General features: G+C 43.5%; 1 protein-coding gene across 8 annotated transcripts in view; it reads left to right on the forward strand.

The window, feature by feature from the left end:
* The window catches only part of LRRC36 (leucine rich repeat containing 36), an 82,435-nt gene that overhangs the window by 5,659 nt on the left and 56,540 nt on the right, over positions 1 to 20,236 (forward strand). For 6 of the 8 annotated variants that reach the window (XM_073307307.2, XM_073307303.2, XM_073307309.2 and 3 more), the window contains exons 3-8: positions 625 to 817; positions 5,214 to 5,313; positions 8,550 to 8,641; positions 9,301 to 9,446; positions 10,543 to 10,594; positions 15,112 to 15,579. In XM_073307307.2, the coding sequence (XP_073163408.1) occupies positions 625 to 817; positions 5,214 to 5,313; positions 8,550 to 8,641; positions 9,301 to 9,446; positions 10,543 to 10,594; positions 15,112 to 15,579 (1,051 nt within the window). The other 2 variants (XM_073307311.2, XM_073307312.2) reach the window with 2 other exon arrangements.

Below are 20,236 nucleotides of genomic sequence, written 5' to 3' on the forward strand. Positions count from 1 at the left end.
TTCTCTTAGCAAGCATGGCTGGCTTGCCACTTCCCAAGCACCCCTTTGTGTGCTACAGCTCCCTGCCTCAGTTTCCACTGCTGGGTCACTCTCAGAGTTCAATCACCTTTCCAGGTAACAAAAGTTAAAAAAAAAAAAAGTTCTGCAGAAAGGAATATTGATTGTGACTGAAGCCCTCCAAACTATTCAGACAAATGGGTGTGTGGTAAACCATATGTGCTGTGAAAGGCAACTGGGAGAAAGTGAAGCCATTCAGAACTGATTGGCTAAATGATGTTTGCTTATCAGAGGTTATCCTGTATTGCTTTCCGTCTCTATTTGGGTCATAGGATAATAACCCTTTTAGAGTGCCTTTTATCTGAATAAAGAAAAGGAGTACTTGTGGCACCTTAGAGACTAACCAATTTATTAGAGCATAAGCTTTCGTGATCTCCCAGTGCTTTACAGAGCTATACGTAAGTATAATTATCACAAGTTTACAGATAGGGAGATCAAGTGCAAAGAATGTAAAAGACTTGACCAGCATGCCACAGTAATCCTGTGGAAGTCTCTCTGTTTAGGGCTCTAAAGACTATACCATGCTCCTACTCTATTAAATATATAACTTTGTTTTTTTCCTTACAGGGTATTGAATATTTATATTTGTTACAAAATCTGAATTTATATTACAATCATATCTCATCCTTGCTGGAAGTGTCTCGCCTCCAAACATTACCAGTCCTCTCAGAGCTGGATCTGCGCCTCAACCCCATTACCAGAAAAGAATCCGATTATAGACTGTTCGCTGTCTATACGCTACAAGCCCTGGAAAAACTGGGTGAGAGATATTACTGTTGAATGCTGAAGAAAAGGTATTCAGTAGCAGCAATCTGTTATTACTGGATCAGTGTCATAAACTGTTGTGGCAGTTCATACACACCATGGGAAGGAGCTTTCTCCCATGTCGTTTATCAGCTCCACAGGCTCCTCCCTTCTTGCTGAGTTTATAACCATGCAAATTGTGGTTCTTCCAAGTTCTGCAGGTAAAGCTGGCAAAACCAGTCATCTCTACAGTTCCCATAGTTGTGGTTCAGAGACCTTACAAGTTCTGCAAGTTTAACAGCTCAGTATTTTTCCTTCCTTTTCCTAGAAAATCCAAACAAACAATTGTATAAATGTAACTTTACAAATTTAAATCCTCAGCATAGGAAATGAAAAACATAAGGCACTCCTAGTAATGCTGACTCAGCCACAAAGTGTTGCTTTGTAAAGGCTCATCCCTGGTCTACAGTCTTTTCTGCTGTGTGTAAGAAGGGTTGTTTCTACAGTCTGTGCAGAGCTGCACTCCAGTTAAATGTTTTATAATTCTGTGTTTTTTCCGACTCTTTGAAGGTACTTGATTAGACCTCAGCATCACTTTATGCTCGACCTAGAATTAAGTCTTCATCCTGAATTTATCACGTTGCAGTCTGTTGCTATGGAAATAACTGAAGACAAAAGCAGGTTTATGACTTCACTACAGAATCCATGTGAAAGAGCTGAAGTCAAAGCAGGCGGTTGCCATGGCAGTAGACTGGAAAGTGAAGTATGCCCTATGTTGGCTAGCCTTTTTCTGTTTGGATACTCAGTTCAGTGCACAGCTACTATGAGTTAGGGAGGAGTGTGGCTAATAATTCTGTCCCTCTCTTGGCATGTCTGAGGCACTCTGACCCCAAAGTGGACTAAGGTAAGTATGTATACTTGGGCTAAAATTTTAAAGAGCCTTGAGTAACTTAGGCCATGGCTACATGACAAAACTATGTCGACCTAACTTACGACAGCACACAGACACTACAGTTATTAAATCATTGGTGTGCACGCATGCTTGGCTCTTTGTAATAGTGGTGTGCGTCCTCACCAGGCGTGCTTGTTATCGATTGTATTGCCAGCATGGGGCACTGTGGGATGGCTGCTGAAAGGCAGTAACAGTTGTAAGTAACGCAGCCTCTACACTGACACTGCGCTCACCTAATTACATCGACCGTGACTCCACGCCGCTCGGGGAGGTGGTGTTACTACATCAGCATAGAGAGGCACTTATGTCGGCGGGAGCCAAATTTAAGTGAAGAGCCTTCCACAAGACGCAGGGCAGCTTATGTCAACCTAACCCTGTAGCGTAGACCAGGCCTCAGTCCCTTTTCAAAAGTGATTCGAGCACAAGAGAGCCTAGACCTTATTCAAAGTCAATGGACGTTAAGCTCCTAATTCAGAGGCACACTTGAAAAGTTTACTATTGGTATTTAGATCCTAGCTTGAAATCTCTGTTGGAGCCATGGTAATGAACAGCACCACTCTGCTCCCTTAAATTCCTCCCCACCTTGACTTAGATCTTTTTAGGCCTGGCTTTGGAATCATCAGGTGTTTTGCTGTGGACATCGATTTCAATGTTGTAACGAGGCAGGGCTTCTCCTCACCCTGCAAAGGATCCATTGCCACACCCAGAGTCTCTTTTAGATGGTTTTATTTTCCCAAACTTAAGCAAACCAAACAAACACAGTTCTGCAGTTCATGCTGGACTATAACTCCCAGGGGATGTTTCCTCTTTACCTTTCAGGCACTCATTCTGCTTCCTCTCCCATGGGACACTGGAAACCTTGCTTCCTACTTCTGACTCATTAGGTCTTTCTTACTTCCCCAGGTCAGGGGCCCTCCTAATCCGGGGCCAGGTCTAAGAAATTAGGTTGCTATAAGGCATTCCAACCCCTGGTGTAAGCAGTGCTATGTTGATGAGAGAGCTTCTCCCATCAACAGAGCTACCGCCTCTGGGGGAGGTAGAATATCTATGCCGATGCAAGAAGCCCTCCTGTCAGTATAGGTAGCATCTTCACTGAAGTGCTACAGAGGCACAGCTGCCCTTGTACAGTGTTTTAGGGGTAGACCAGCCCTGGGTCAGCTGGTGCAGCACAAGTACACTGGCCCTGCTCCCTCTTAAAGCGTCAGTCACCCTGTAACAAATGTCTACGTTGATTTTATTATATTCATCTGGGGTCTCATGGTCTCTGTAACAACCATAAAATTGGCTCAGGTAGCTCTGTAGCATACTGGGGGAGTTGGGCCACATTGTGTTGGGTCCTACAAACACAGACTGTTCCTGCCCTGGAGGGTTTAGGATTTAAAAGACCTAAACAAATGAAGGGGTGGGGATGGGGCTGTAACATATAAACCAATGAATGTAATGATAAATTGACTTGATTTTGTGCTAGTTACATGTTTTGTTGTTGAGCTATTTATTTCACGTTGGGTGAGGTAGGGTGACCATGAATAGCAAGGAAAGAGGAGTTAATAAAAGTAAGGGAACAAGAACAGAAAGAAAGGGACAGTCACAGCTCACCACGTGCCTAGCCAAGTTAAGAAAATGTGCTCTACTTCTGGCTGTCCTTGAAAAACACCTGAAGATTCCAACTGGTGCAGAATACTGTGTAACTTACTTCTTAAGGAGGGTGAGCTGCTATGAGCATGTAACACCAATGCTCTGTACTGGGATATCGGATTCTTCTTTGAGTGCAATTCAAGGTGTTAGTTATGGTCTTTAAAGCCCTGAATGGGACTCTCCCATCTGGGTGTTCTCTCTCTAATATATCCTATTGCAGGAGTTACAATCTTCTTGGATCCTTGGGTTAGACTGTCTGTAGTGGGCAGGGGGGTGTTCTCCGTGGAGAGCCATGCCTCTGGGCCTTTTCCCTCCAGTGGTCAGCCAGAGCCAGAGTCTGGAAAGCTTCATGACATAGACTAAAAGACTTATTGAATTGGGCAGCCATTTGAAAATCTTTGGCTTAACGTAACAGGGATTGGAGTTTTGCTAAGGAACAGGGGTTCCATTGGTGGACCTTTCAGTGGCTTGAGACACTTGCATTTTGACTTCTTCAGACCTGCTGATTGTTTATCTTGGAGAGGTGCCTGCTCATGTGTGCTGATATAAATTTCTGAATGAATGAAGTGATAATGAGGTGATAATTTCAGAATTATGGGCAAAACATTCCTGGGTACTTCTGAGCTATAGAAGCACCCAAATTGCTAGTAATGTGCACAGCACATGTTGTATTACTTACCCACAGCCCCAGTCCAGAACACTGCTGAGAGTCCCAGCAGCTAACGTAGCGTTTAGTCAGAGATCTCCATGTTTCAGCCTTGAACTCTGACACAGGGAAAGGTGAGATCTCACTGTTTACTAGTCACAGGATGTGATCTGGAGACAGCACACCCAGTGACAGGAAGGGGAGCAGACTGTAACTTCTTTCAGTCTTGTGTTGATAGAGCTTTCACTCCAAAAGGCTGGAGGCTGTTAGGCCCCCCTGCTCGTGTTCTAACTCTTCCAGTAGCCTGCCCTTCAAATGTTCTGCCCTTAGCCCCTCAAACACCCCTCTAGCCACAGGTTTTTGTCCCTGTGCCAAAACCACCACCCTCAGCTTACTGCAGTGCAAAGAACCATGGGATATGGCCCCAGCTGTCTAAGGGCTTGACTACCTGGTGAAATGATCCACTCTACGGGGTTGTGATTTCTAAAGTGCGCTAATGTGTTGTGCATCAACTGATCTGTGTAGATGATGCAGAAGCACACTAAAAGTTCCAGAATGCATCTTAACATAATACTATTTCAGACAGCACTACGTTAAAGCGCCCCAGCAGGGTTTGTGCCGCTCAATTAATTAGTGGAGTTGTTTGTGAAATCTTCATTTAAACAGGTGCTACCACTCCCTCAAACAAAAAAAATTCAATGCGTTCATCTTATGTTTCTTGGTGACACTAAATGCACACATTTGGGCAATGGGTGATAAAGCAATTTATCAGAATCTTAGAAACTAATTCCCTTCTGATTTTGAATTAACTTGCTAATAAAGTGATACGCTGAGTTTTCATATGGAAATACTTTTGTAATAATATTAGCAGCTGCACTGTGAGCGTATCCCATACATTCCAAATGGGGTTACGTATATCTTTTTCTTTGGCTAGGTTAATATGTTGTCAGTTTTCTAATCATTAATGGAATTTCACCTGGTGTGGGAAAGGCTTTAATTGTTAATATTTTACTTCCCCAAGTTGTGGTTATGCAGTATACAGGCTGTTGCTGTGGCAGTTAAGAGAGTCTGTTTTTGCTTACACTTGTGATAACAGACGTCCGGGCTTCACTGTAACGCTAGTGTGCTTATACGCAAAAGGAAATCTAGAAATGTTCAACTAATCTTTCCTCTTTTTAGATGACAGAATAGTGAGGGAGAGTGAAAGAAAATCTGCCATGCTGCATTTTGGCCTAAAGAGAAAAGAGGATTGTTTATTTTCTGAAAAAGAAAGCGTAAGGTAAGAAAGTTTGTTTTGTGTTTAATTGATAGTGCCCTACATAGTGATTTGATGTTCCTTTGCCAGGTAGACAAAGTCCCTGGAAATAAATATAACAAACCCTCTGCCATCAGGAATCTATGGGTATGTCTAGCCAGGGATAAAAAACCCACGGCTGGCTTGGGTCAGCTGACTCAGGCTCGTGGGGCTTTGGCTTCGGGGCTGAAAAATTGCTGTACAGACATTTGGGCTTAGGCTGGAGCCTGAGCTCTAGGACTCTGCGAGGGTGGAGAATCCCAGAGCTCAGGCTCCCCTGAGCCCGAATGTCTACGCAGCAATTTTTAGCACCATGAGCCCGAGTCAGCTGACCCTGGCCAGCCACAGCTGTGCTGAGGGTCTTTTATCCCTGTGTAGACATACCCTATGAGTCTCTGGGCCAAATTCAGCTTTGGGTAAGGAGATGCCACTCAACTGACTTCAGTTTGGCCCTGATGGTAAATAGTTACTATCCTTTGGAATTATCTTCTGTAGAAATCAAGGGCTGTAAAAAATGATTGGTACTTTACTGTTCTGCCTAAAATCTGTTCAACTCTGATTATCTAAAAAATGACTAAGCACTACAACGGAAGGGAATATTATGGAACACACCTTAGCTATATCACTGGGAAATCTGTCTTTCTTTGCTTTGTGTCAATTTGCTAATTCATAGGGTTTTGTATTATTCAACTCAAGTTTTCTCTAAATTGTTTCAGTTCTTTACAGCACCATAAGCTGTACCTGTATTTACAAAATATATTGCTTTGGGTTATGCTACCAAAGGCAACATGCAACATGATTAACTGGCACACAGAAGTATATAATTTCTCTGAATATAAAAGGCAAGCTTTTGAAAAGAGCCCAGATTCCTTTTAGGTGCCTAACTCAAGTGGCAAGATTTTCTACCTTTGAAAATCTGGCTGCTTCAGCTGGGTGCCTAAACAGGACCTGAGCTCTTTTAAAAATTGGGCCAGCAGTGTTTTGCAATGTCTTATTAACACCAGACATGCAAGTGCTTGTCATGTATAAAGCAACTCTGTCTGTAGCCCAACTTCCCTAAAGGACCCAAATACAACTGTGGTAGGGATTTCCTTTTTCCACTCAACATACAGCATAAGTCATAGTACTTCTCTCTCCTTGCTTCACCAAAGTAACAATCAACAATATTTTAAATGCTGCAAAGGGCTCTGTTCCAGATTGGCAAATACAAGTCTTGAAAATCTGTTTACATACCAGTAACTCTTTACAAATATTTTAACAAAATGTTGATCACATTTACATAGCTGAAACAGTATAGAGAGAGGGCAAAGTGCCTAAACCCTGAGATATATTCAGCATATTTTTCTGCCCTGTCTCTGACTAAACCCATTGTGATCCCCATCCCATGAGGTTCTCAGTGCCTCCTGAACAGTGATGATTGTTCCCCAACTCCCATTGTCTTCAGGGGAAAATTAGGGATCTCAGCCACTTCCAGGACTGACCATTTTACCATTGTCTTCAAAGGAAGCAAGATTAGACCATCCGATCTGAATCCATTTTAAGTTAATGTAAGGGCTTGTATACATGACCATTTAGTTCACAGCAAGCTGGAATATGAATCTACCCCATGCTAACCTGCCACACACTAACTTTCCATATGGACCCTGCTGATGCACACTGAGGGCTTGTCTGTGTGGTGCTTTAAAGTGCACTAGCTGGGGTGTGAATTCTAGTGTGCACCATAGTGTCGCACGTTAACTGGCCATGTGGACCCTGATGGCGCTCACTAAAAGTTCCATAGTGCATGATGATATCATCCCATTTCAAACAGTCCTACATCCGTGTGCCTGCCAGGAGGGTCCATGCAGCCAGTTAGTATGCAATATGCTTGTATGTGCTAGAATTTATACCCCAGCTGGTGTACACTAGTGCACTTTGTAGACAAGCATTAATAGTTCCTTAGTGCACTTTGACTGAGTCCCGTTGCAAAGCAGGATAGATGAAAGCACACTAAGGAACTGTTTGTGGACCCTGCTGATGCACACTAACAGTTCCTTAGTGTGCTTTGATCTACCCCACTTTGAAACGGGACTGGATCAAAGCACTCTAAGAAATAGTTAGTGTGCGGAGATAGATTTACACCACAAATTGCCATGAGCTAAATGTTTGAGTAGAACAGCCCTAAGAAAATTGTCACTCTTCTATGCTGGGGTAGACAGTGGTTTACTTTGCAGCAAATCCCGTTGCCAACTGTGTCCACATATCTATTCAGGGGACACCATCATAGGGCCTAATCACATCAGCCACACTATCAGAGGCTCGTTCACTTGCACATCTACCAATGTGATATATGCCATCATGTGCCAGCAATGCCCCTCTGCCGTGTACATTGGTCAAACTGGACACTCTCTACGTAAAAGAATAAATGGACACAAATCAGACGTCAAGAATTATAACATTCAAAAACCAGTCAGAGAACACTTCAATCTCCCTGGTCACTCAATTACAGACCTAAAAGTCGCAATATTACAACAAAAAAACTTCAAAAACAGACTCCAATGAGAGACTGCTGAATTGGAATTAATTTGCAAACTGGAAACCATTAAATTAGGCTTGAATAAAGACTGGGAGTGGATGGGACATTACACAAAGTAAAACTGTTTCCCCATGTTTATTTTTCCCCCCTACTGTTCCTCACGTTCTTGTCAACTGCTGGAAATGGCCCATCTTGATTATCACTCCAAAAGGTTGGTTTTTTTTTCTCTCCTGCTGATAACAGCTCACCGTAACTGATCACTCTCATTATAGTGTGCATGGTAACACCCATTGTTTCATGTTTTCTGTGTATATAAAATTGTCCTACTATATTTTCCACCGCATGCATATAATGAAGTGGGCTGTAGCCCACGAAACCTTATGCTCAAATAAATTTGTTAGTCTCTAAGGCGCCACAAGTACTCCTGTTCTTTGTGGTAGAAGAGAAAGTGGTAGATCAGAAACTTTTGGTATCTATGGCATGCCCTTTAAACCAGTCATATTTTTCTTGTCTGTACTTGCATCCAGAGGGTGGGGGTATTCTTTATAAAATGTAACTGGTAAGAAATGACATTTTGAGGAAGTAAAGGAGTGTAAACAGGGTACTAAAATTCTATTACATTTGGGTACAGTCGCAGGGCTTGATTCTGCCACTCTTACTCATATTACTCCACATCTAACCCTGGTAAATCTCTTTTCTGTTGCAGCTGTAGGGAGAATACAGTGAAGAACTATGCAGTAGATAAAGGGACTTCTTCAGTATCTAGTTTAGATATTGATAGTAGCAGAAATCAAACTGGTAAGTTGCTTCTTACCAATTAATGTAGCAAATACAAAGATGTATAGTAGGCCTGTATACAAGGTTGGAAATATGCAGGTATTGAAAATACAGGAGGAAGCGTAGCCTCATGTTTTGTTCTAACTAATTTTAGAAATCACTCAATAATTAGCATCTCTTTAAAAGGAAAAAGTTCAAGCTACTGACTACAGTCCATGTACCAAAACTAAAGTGCACTGCCTTTGAGATTTGGCTGTGTAGATCCACACTCTGGGCTTTGTGCATCCCCCATGCTGCTAGGTTGAAATCTGCTGTAAAGGAGTGATTGTTGGGGTCCTGGGGGTGTCCCATCATGAGCCCAAATATGAGGCTGAAAGGTATTAAAAAAGAATGCACTCCCAACCTTTTCATTTCCTTTTTGGTCACGGGCTGCTCTGGGCTTCAAGGACCTTTGGCCCCCTTTTTGAGCTCTCTTACTCTTTAATAATCATCCTGCAAGGCCCAGACATTAGTGAGTGCACAATGTGCACGGTGCATGTTTTTTAGGGAGAGGTTTTGAAAATTGCAAATGATCAGGTAGTTCTTTCTGAGAATCAACGCTTCTCCCATAATAAAGCAACCGCTTTCTAGTTACCTCTGCAATGTTGAGTCATGGCTTCTAATTATTTTCTGTTTAACAGAGTCAAGCCAAAAGCAGTTAACTCATAAACTTCTGTTAAAATGCCAAGCAAAGGATTCCTCAATAAACACGTCATCTGCTTCTGCAGTACAGGCCAGCAGCTCAGCCAGAGAGAATAAACAATGCAGCAACACACTGGGAACACAAGTAAGACACTCTTGAGTTGTTGTTTAAGCACTAACAGTATGCTTGCACATTGCCTGCTTTTCTTTTAAGTGACTTGTATCTATTTTTGGTGATGCTTTAATTTTTTTTCTCCTTCCTTCCTTAGCAGTTGTATGTAATATGAGTGCAGATTGGCTGGATAGCATAGTTTAGTTTAGCTTTTTTCTTTTACTTTAACATCATTTAAAAGGCACATTAAGTTCAGTGCAAAAATCTTTACGAATAGAACCTTAAGATTGGGAATTGAAATGCACAATAGTCAAGAAATTCATAACTATGGTTCCTACAGCTACAATAAGTTGCCCACATATTAGGCCAGCTCAGATGTCCCAGAACTGCAGTTGGTACACATGGGGGCAGCATAGATAGCTTGATCCCAGGGCACACTGAATGGCTTGCTCTAACGTGGTAATAACAGCCCCAAATTGACGGTGTGGCACATGCTCTAGCCATGCCGTTAGCTCTCCCCATACGCTCCATATTGGCAGGAGCGGACAGTGTACCTCCACACTGGCTTGCCACCACCACCTGGGGACTCCCATCCACAAGGGGAAACTCCATTTTCCATCCTCTTTGGGCTACTTGAGCTGAGGCTATACTCTGATTCATTGTACCTACAACTATCAGCTTAAAATCATAAATGGGTATATAGACTACTTCAGACATGCAGCGTGACCTAGTTCCCCTGGGTGTGGGAATCTTTACTTTTGATTGTCCTGATGTTTGTTTAATTCTTAACCTTAATGCAGACTTCTAATGAAGCAGACGTACTGTGGGTTTGAATTCTTGGTGCTAGTGACTTCATGTTTGAAAAGCTTCTTTTAAATTTGTGTTCAAGCCTGCACTCTTGTGTTCTGCACCTAATTTGTTATCAGTGTTGCCATCTGTAGCCATAGAAAGTCTCTCTGTCTTGTAGCCTGGACAGGATGGGCACAGTTGCAATCCTTTCACTCAGGGAGCACAAGGGCTAGACAAGCCCATGGCTTCACATTTTCAAATTTTCTTTTAATAAGTGGATGACTCGGACCCTTTTGTGTCGGTACGAAGTGCATGATTTGATGTTTCAAATATTTTTCAGCTGGAAGAAGTGGCAGGAAAACAGTTGATGAATCACAGTCATCTGGAAGATGGTAAATCTTTCAATCTTCAATTTTCTTTCAACAATGGGACTTTTAATTCTTTCCTATACCAATAATAATCCTGTAATTCTTTTTCAAATTCATCCTGCTGCACTACTGAATCTAATGACAGGTTTCAGAGTAACAGCCGTGTTAGTCTGTATTCGCAAAAAGAAAAGGAGGACTTGTGGCACCTTAGAGACTAACCAATTTATTAGAGCATAAGCTTTCTAATATTAATCTAATATTAACATTGGAACAATTTACCTCTGCTTGTGGTGGATTCTCTATCATAGGCAAATTTTAAATCCAGATTGGATGCTTTTCTAAAAGATCTGGTCTTGTACAAATAGGAATGAATTCCAGGAAATCCTATGGCCTGTGCTATACAGGATATCAGACTAGATGATCACAGTGGTCCCTTATGGCCTTGGAATCTCTGAATCTATTAATTGACTGTTCCAGTCGAAGTGGTGCTCTGAGTATAGTTGTCATGTATGTCCTGTACACGATAGGCCGAAGGGCTGCTACAAACAGGTCAGGATTTTGTACCAGGTGTGGACTGGCCACAGAGCTTCCTGCTCAGTGATACACACGTAGGTTCACTGTAGTCTCCTCTACTGTTCTATCCGGTATGGCCGAGGTTAGCTTAAATAAGGTATATTACAATTTGTTAGTCTCTAAGCCCTGGTCTACACTAGGACTTTAGGTCGAATTTAGCAGCGTTAAATCGATGTAAACCTGCACCCGTCCACACGATGAAGCCCTTTATTTCAACTTAAAGGGCTCTTAAAATCCATTTCCTTACTCCACCCCTAACAAGTGGATTAGCGCTTAAATCGGCCTTGCCGGGTCGAATTTGGGGTACTGTGGACGCAATTCGACAGTATTGGCCTCTGGGAGCTATCCCAGAGTGCTCCATTGTGACTGCTCTGGACAGCACTCTCAGCTCAGATACACGATTGTTTGCCATTGCTCTGACGCAGGGAGGGCCGACTGACGACACGGCTTACAGGGTTGGCTTACAGGGAGTTAAAATCAACAAAGGGGGTGGCTTTACATCAAGGAGTATTTCAGGCAGGACTTCAGGGAGGGTTCCAATAAGAAATGGTGCACCTAAGTTATTGTTCTTATTGGAACAAGGAGGTTAGTCTGGCCTGTGATTCATAGATGGCTAGATTTACCTTGCTGCACCTTCTCTGTGACTGAGTGCTGTGTGACCTAGAGGAATGAGTCCCCTAGACGGGGGGCGGAGAGGGGGGTTTGCAAATGAGTACAAAACAAATCTGGTCTATTTCTTGTTTTGATACACTCCATCTATCTTTTACATCTTTGGCTGGCAGCAGACGGTGCAGAAGGACTGCATGCCATCCACATCCCATGGCTGCTCGGCAGAAGATGGTACAATAGGATTGCTAGCCATCCTCATCTCTTGCCTGCCTGGCAGAAGATGATGCAATAGGACTACTAGCAATCTGTATCACCTGCCTGCTCACCATAAGATGGTTCAATAGGACTGACTGCAGGACTAAAGAGAATGACCTGATCAAGTCACTCCAAATTTAGTCCCTGCGCCCATGTCTGCCCAGGCGCTCCTGATCGACCTCACAGAGGCGACCAGGAGCACCTCGGACATGACGATGATGGCTACCAGTCCTATTGCACCGTCTGCTGCCACAAGGCAATGGGTTGCTGCTGCTGTGTAGCAATGCAGTACCGCGTCTGCCAGCACCCAGAAGACATACGGTGACAGTGAGCTGAGCAGGCTCCATGCTTGCCGTGGTATGGCGTCTGCACAGGTAACTCAGGAAAAAAGGCGCGAAACGATTGTCTGCCCTTGCTTTCACGGAGGGAGGGAGGGAATGGGGGCCTGACAATATGTTCCCAGAACCACCCGCGACAATGTTTTAGCCCCATCAGGCATTGGGATCTCAACCCAGAATTCCAATGGGCAGCAGAGACTGCTGGAACTGTGGGATAGCTACCCACAGTGCAACATTCGGAAGTCGACTCTAGCCTCGGTACTGTGGAAGCACTCCGCCGAGTTAATGCACTTAGAGCATTTTCTGTGGGGACACACACACTTGAATATATAAAACCGATTTCTAAAAAACCGACTTTTATAAATTCGACCTAATTTCGTAGTGTAGACATACCCTAAGGTGCCACAAGTACTCCTTTTCTTTTAGCACCATCTAGTGGTTGAACAGTATAATACAGTCACCTCAACTGCTAGAAGAGGGCCTCCTCCTCCCTGATTGAACTAACCTCGTTATCCCTAGCCTGATTCTTGCTTGCATATTTATACATGCCTCTGGAAATTTCCACTACATGCATCCGACGAAGTGGGTATTCACCCACGAAAGCTTATGCTCCAGTACATCTGTTAGTCTATAAGGTGCCACTGGACTCTTTGCCGCTTTCACAGATCCAAACTAACATGGCTACCCTTCTGTTACTTCAGTATAATACAGTTAAGCATTCCATTACATCTCCTAAGGTTTACATTCCTACCATTTACAAAATGTACACTATCACCCTATCTTTAAAGTTCAGTACAGATCAATGTGTTAAGTATCTCTGAATTGGTACTCTCTCTGTTCTGGTTTTCTAATTACACTAGTAACAATATATAACAACTTGATCATCTGGCAGTCCATTAGTTGCAACGACCGGCAGAGGTCGGTCTGGAATTCTTGAATTTTCTTCTGCATCTGTCATGTGTAAATTTTGCTCGGATTGCTCTTTCTGAGGACTTTGTAGACAACTGTAGATGTTGATAGCTTCTGTTGAACTCTCCACTGTTGGTCTCAGTCACATATGATCAGGGCCGGATTTAGGGCCAGGAGACCGAGACAGCTGTCTGGGGTGCTGGGGTTGAGGGGGCACCGGGTGCTGTTTTTGTTGTTAGCATGAATAAATACAACTTTACAGATCCTAGCCTAATGTGCAAATGTATTGTCTTATATGACGGATAAATCATGCGTGCAAATCGTGCATCAAAATAATCAAATGGGCTACAAATGCAATAAAAAATAAGGTATTCAAAAGTTTAACAAATGAGGGGGGGTGCCAAAGACGTTCCTTGCCTGGGGTGCCATTTGGTGTAGGGCCAGCCCTGCACATGATTTGAGCACTGAATTATTTTTCTTTATTACTGCTGTAGTTGGCTATCCAATTTGACACAAGCATGGTCACCAGGTTTTAGAGAACTGCCTAGTCTACCTGAGCGTCATCGGTTGTAAAAGTTTTCATAAGCTGTTTTTCCTTTTATCTGATTTGGCTACTCTTTGTGTCTGGCCACTTTGGAGATAGATTCTTTTCCAGAGTTGGAACAAAAAGAAAAGGAGTACTTGTGGCACCTTAGAGACTAACCAATTTATTTGAGCATAAGCTTTCGTGAGCTACAGCTCACTTCATCGGATGCATACTGTGGAAAGTATAGAAGATCTTTTTATACACACAAAGCATGAAAAAATGGGTGTTTACCACTACAAAAGGTTTTCTCTCCCCCCACCCCACGCTCCTGCTGGTAATAGCTTATCTAAAGTGATCACTCTCCTTACAGCGTGTATGATAATCAAGTTGGGCCATTTCCAGCACAAATTCAGGTTTTCTCCTCCCCTCCCCCCCCCCAAACCCACTCTCCTGTTGGTAATAGCTTATCTAAAGTGATCACTCTCCTTACAATGTGTATGATAATCAAGAGTTGGAACAGCAGTTCTGAGTTGTCTTCCCATCAGGAATTGTGCTAGGCTATATCCAGCACCTCCTGCTGGTGTTGTCTCTAGCTCAGAAGAGCAAGGACTGGATTTTCCTGCTGCCGGATTTTCACAAGTGCTGCTTTGCTCTCTGCTCACAAGCACAACTGCAGAGGTTGATAGTGGTTGGTCCAGCTGGGCAGTGGCCCCTCCATCATAGGTCTCCTGCCAGCTCACCAATGTCTCCTCACTGCACAGGCTCCCAGCTCTCACACCCTTTACTTGTTGCAGCAAAAGAGTTAAAACTTCAAAACCATTAGCACTGGATCTTGCAAAGTCCACTAGAGAAGTATGTTACTCTCTTTGAATTTCCACTGTTTGAAAGTTGTTGGAGATTTTGGGGGGCAATGAACATCACAAAAAGAACATGATTGTGAATGGTGACAGGTCATCTAAATGTGAGGCTTAAGAGAAATGGTGGAAGCCCCATCATTTGAGACATTTAATACCGGAATTTTTCAAGCACTGGGGAATATGTTGTAAGGAATAATCCTGAATTGGTTCTTGTAGGAGAAGGGATAGCTGAGATCTAATGGACCTTTTCCATCTCTAATGTATGATTTCATAAGTGTGTACAACATAAGACATGTTACATTCAGGTGCCTGCTTTCTTATGATTTCTTTCTGTGGGGGCCAGTTCTTCATAGGAGGCTTACAAATGCAGGCAACTTAAGTGCGAAGTTGGAATATGAATAAAAATAACTTTAGGTGAATGTTTTGCAGTTTTCACAATTTTTAACTCCTATGTTTGTGCTTGTTTTTTGCCAGAATACAGATCCCTTCCATCGCCACCACAAATGCGTTCATCCCTGCGCTCCCCAGACAAAATAAGAGCCGGACTCACAAGAGGAGGATTTCGGGTGACTTTTTCAGAAAACGATTCCTTAGACTCCTCTCTTGAGAAGGACATAATAGAAAAACCTAATATTTATTACCTTAACCAGGACATTTCTTCAACCAAGAAATTGCATTTGAGTGACACCAACAAAACGAACCCATACAAGTCACACAGAGATACTGGTCTAGATAGTTATGACCACCTCTACCTTTCCTCCACCCCTCAGAACAAGGACTTTAAGAGACTTCAAAAAGATAAGAGAAGTACAAATTTCAGAGATTACAGTGTAAGCCCTGCTAATGAAATTAAGACAACTTCACAGTCCACTAGTAGTGATCTACTGACACAGCACACTGAGATGGACAATAGCACTCGAAGCCTCTTAAAACTCAGTTCAGGTAAAGACATACTTACTTTTCTTAATGGTTTTACTTTTGAGAGGTTCAGGCCATGGCAGGAAGGATTGTATTTACTGCCATTCCTACTTTTGTGGCCACTAAATGAATTTTAGGCCCTGGCTAACCTACAAATAAAAGCCATGTTCGTTCCAGGATATGAGAGAGACAAGGAAGGTGAGGTAATCTTTTATTGGACCAGCTTTGCTGGTGGAAGATACAAGCTTTCAAACTACACAAAACTCTTCTTCGATCTGAGGAAAGAAATCAGATTGTTTGAGTTAAATACAAGTTGGGACAGATAGTTAAGCATAAGAGGTAATGTGTTGTAGGAAGTCACTGGAGATAGAGTAGGCAATAGGGGTTAGCTTGTTTATATAAAAAGAGTTTGAAGTGGGCCATTAAAGTTTAGCTAGCAGGTTTTTGTAATGAGCCATGAAACCAGTGTCCCTGTTAAATCCATGGCTTTTAGTGTCTAGCAGCATGAACTTCAGTTCCCAGGCTCACCTTTTGAAGACGTTGTGTAGGTTTCCCTTGAGGATGAGTATTGAAAGATTGGGTATGGAGTGATCATTTTGTGAAAAGTGTTCGCCCAGGGGTGATATGGTGTGTTTGTCTTCTATCACTTTTCTGAGTGAGTTCATTTGAGAGCGTAGTGATTGTCTGGCTTCACCCACATAGCTGTTGGGGCATTTGATAAAACCCTGTCAGGGAGCATGATTATAACTCAGTTGTCCCCTACGCTGATTGCAAATATAGTTCCAGATAGCAGAGGAATCTCATAATCAGAGTAAAGCCTGATCTGGACAAACACCGTGAAGGGCCAATGTACATTCCGAGTTGGAACCATGTTAAGAAAAAAACCAGTTTTAACCAGACTCCCTGACATTTTATTTGTGGAGTAGACAGGACCTTGTTTTTACCTCTCTATCCACCTGTGTCATGGGCTGACTCTAGGTCTGTTGAGGGGTCCATATTTGACTAGTTGCAGAGCTCTGAACGCAAGCTCACTTAGATTGAAGCCTCTTTTAGATTCCTAATATACTAGCACAGGTGGATTTCTTTTGTTTTCTTTTTTATTAAGGCAAAGTTACAATAAAATGGTAACATGCTGCATGATACGTTATTTATTCAGGAGCAGGTTAATATTCAAAGAGGCCGGCTAAAGATTCTGGCTTCTTAGCTAAGGAGCTCTCCTCTGCACTAAAAAGCGTGATCAAATTTCTAAATACCTATACTCTTTTTGGTGCTTCTCTTTTGTACTTGATGTGAAAGCTTTTTCATTACAAGGACAGTCCATGTTGTGCTGTACCACAACTCCAGTAGTGGGAGGGGTCACACCTTTCCAATAACGTGCAAGCTTACCTTCTAATAATAAACAAATACATTAATTTGATCAAAGACATAACTAGGCATTTTAGCACCTGGGGCGAGCAAGCATATTTGTGCCCCCCCAGAGGTGACGCTTTGGGGAGCACATGGGGTCATGCGCCCACTCACATTTCTGCCTTCCATTTAGCACTGAGGTATTCAAACTGTGGGATGAACCCCACAGTTTGAAATCATTGCATCCTTCCAGGAGCTGGTGGATTGGAAGCTGATGGGAGCTGCTCGGGCCCCAGGCTCTTCACACTGTGGGAGCAGGGGTGCTGCCCAGCCTCCCTCCCTGCCCTGCTCCCTGAGCCAGGCTGCCTTTGCACAGCCAGACACTCCCCAGGCATAGTGAGTGGCACAGCTCCGAGCTGCACCCCTGATATGCTCTTGCCCCTTCCTCAAAGGAGCCCGGCACCACTGACCTGGCTCCTCAGGAGCAGCAGCAGAGTCAGGAGCGCCAGGGCAGCGGCGAGTAAGGGCATCTGGTAGCACCTCATGGCAGCCAGGCTACGCGGGCAGGGGACGGCCCTGGGGGTGTCGCTGGCTGGTGCCGGGCTCTTTCAGGGGAGAGGCATAAGTGCTTCAGGGGTGCTGCTCGGAGCTGTGCTGACCAATCTGCCTGGGGAGCGCCCAGCCTGCTCCAGAAACCTATCTCCTGTACTGCCCAGCCCTCTCCTGGGCAGCGGAAATATATTGAATCCATTATTCCTTTAAGTGCACCAATTTGTTACCCCAAATGGAGTTTCCCAGACCCTTCAATTTAAACACACTGGATTAGCTAAAACAATAAAACAAGTTTATTAACTACAAAGAGAGGGTTTAAGTGAATACAGGTAATGAGCATAAAAGTCAGAAATGGTTACAAGAAAAATACAGATAAAAGGCTTAATAATTCCTAACTTACCAAACTATATTAGATTCAAGCAAAGTTTTTCACCACATGCTTCCAGCACATTCTAAGATTACTGATCAGACTCTCAAATCAGGGTCCCGCCCCCAGAGTCCAACACCTGCTTCCTTTGTCTCTTCAGGTGTAATTAATGTGATTGGCAGGGAGAGAGAGGCGGGTGCCTTAGGGTGTTAGTCCCTCCCGTTTATAGTTTCAGTCCCCCTCTTGAAAAACATTTCCAGCTGAGAACCAGGAGCCAAAGAGTTTGTGTGGAAGGATGATCCCTGCTGTTTTTTTCACCTGTTTGAACTTCCTTTTGTCTTCCCTTCCTGCTTGATGGCTCTGTTTACTGCTTAAATGCAAATTCAGCAGAGCACATGTTCCTTTGTTTAGGACAGTCCTGTTTGCCAACTTCTGTTTGGACAGTGTTGTGGGGTTTGGATCTTCTGTTAATAACACCATTCAGAGGAATCTTATAAATTCACATTCAATGGTGCCACACATTTTACCAGGAGAATACTGATCAGCAAATTGAGTGTTCAAATGATACCTTACAAGGCCTATTTTGTACAATGCTTATTACAGTCGTGTGTAGGGTGTGAATACAAGGGTGTCTATTCTGTCACAACTGGACAATACTTCTCCCCTACCCCATGACTACAAGGCTCATCAGGAACTGTTTAAGAGGATGACCACCGCTCTTGATATTTAAATGGAGTGAGAAGTCACACAGACTGGTGGATGTTTTAGCCCTGGCAAGTACCTGTAGAGTAGCCCTCCCATCAATGAGTCTATCCTTGAGCCCGGCAAGGTGTTATGCCAGACCCCATCTTCTCTTCCCCCTACTGTAAAGAGAGCAGAAAGGATGTACTGTGTCCCCTTGCAGGGGTTTGAGTATCTGTGTACCCATATCCCTTGAGGCTGCCTAGTTGTCTCTGCTACTAATGAGAGAGAGAGTGCGCACCACCAGACATCAGTGCTCAAAGGAAAAGAGACAAAAAAATTGGGTCTATTTGGAAGAAAAAATTATTCCACAGGAAGTTTACAATTTAGGATTGCAAACCAGCAGGCTGTGCTGGGTCATTATGATTTTACCTTGTGGGAAATGTTTTAAGGGTGAAGAACAGGCTACTGGATGAGGTGAAACAGGAGTCTGCTGCAATAGTGGATGAGGGCAAATTAGTGGCCAAGATGGCTCTCCAGGTCAGTCTAGATGGGGATAACTCTGCTGCTCAGGCTATGGCCATTGATATGGAGAGGTGTTCATGACTCCCGTCCTCCAGAGGTTCAACTCAACAGCCCATTTAAGGTCTCCCATCTAAGGGTCCTTTGCAGTTTTCAGGCAAAACAGATGATAGGCTGTGTAGCCTAAAATATTTAAGGGCAACACTTAAGTCTCTGGGCATCTGTATGCCAGCAACAAAAACAAAGCGGTATCACCCTCAGCATCCTCACTGGTATCCAGCTTTTATGCCTTGTATCCAAGACCTGTCCAGACAGAAGAGCAGAAATTACAAGATGCATCCACCTCCTCCCTCATCTTCTGCAGCCGCTACTTCTTCTTGGCAAGCTGGTTTTTCCAGTCAAGCTTCTTGACACGATGGTCGAGGACAGACAACCGGTCCCCAGCATGCAATCATCTCCTACCCTGCTATTTGTCAATCGTTTATCCCACTTCCTATGAGCGTAAATGATTTTAAGCTACAAAATGTGATGCTCAAGTGGGGCTATATCTTTCTGGCCCCTATACCTATGACTGTAGCAGAGAGCCTTAAAATATGAAGCATCTCCTGTAATGTCAGTGGCTTGAGAATAAATGCTCTTCTGGTGATCTGGCAGAGTGCAGTGATCAGCAGTCACATGTGCATGGATGTGGTGGGAAGTAGTATGAGGACATGACAAGAAGACAATCATGGCTACACTGTTACCCAGGGTTCTTTCAACCCAAAGATCTTGGTAACTTTTACTCTGTGTGAGTGGTGTCAGGGAATAAATCGGGAGACACGGCCGTCCGACCGATAGATGGTTGGCACAAACCGGACAACACCAGAGTGCTTTCACTTAAAGCTAAACTTTACTTAGTCTCAAGCACTTATGCACACGTCCGCAAGAGGTTAGTAAAACACCCCCAACCCTTGATAATTACCAAAGCTGAGTGTGGCTCTCGAGTGGCACAGCGGCAGCCCGTCTGCCGCTGGGAAACACAAGATGCATCCAGAGAGAGAGAGAGTCCAGTCCTGAAGAGTCCCCCTGCCTCAAACTTTTTCCCCTTATTTATACATTAGTAATAGAATGACATGTCCCTTAAAGCAAACTTGTTAAGTAAGCAGTCTCAATGGTCAAGCAAGAGGTTCCTTCTGATTATCGATTAACCAGGTGTGGGTTTTTCCAGAGTTT

Source organism: Lepidochelys kempii, chromosome 12 (genome assembly GCF_965140285.1).
Source record: "Lepidochelys kempii isolate rLepKem1 chromosome 12, rLepKem1.hap1, whole genome shotgun sequence".
In the NCBI taxonomy this organism is placed as follows: domain Eukaryota; kingdom Metazoa; phylum Chordata; order Testudines; family Cheloniidae; genus Lepidochelys; species Lepidochelys kempii.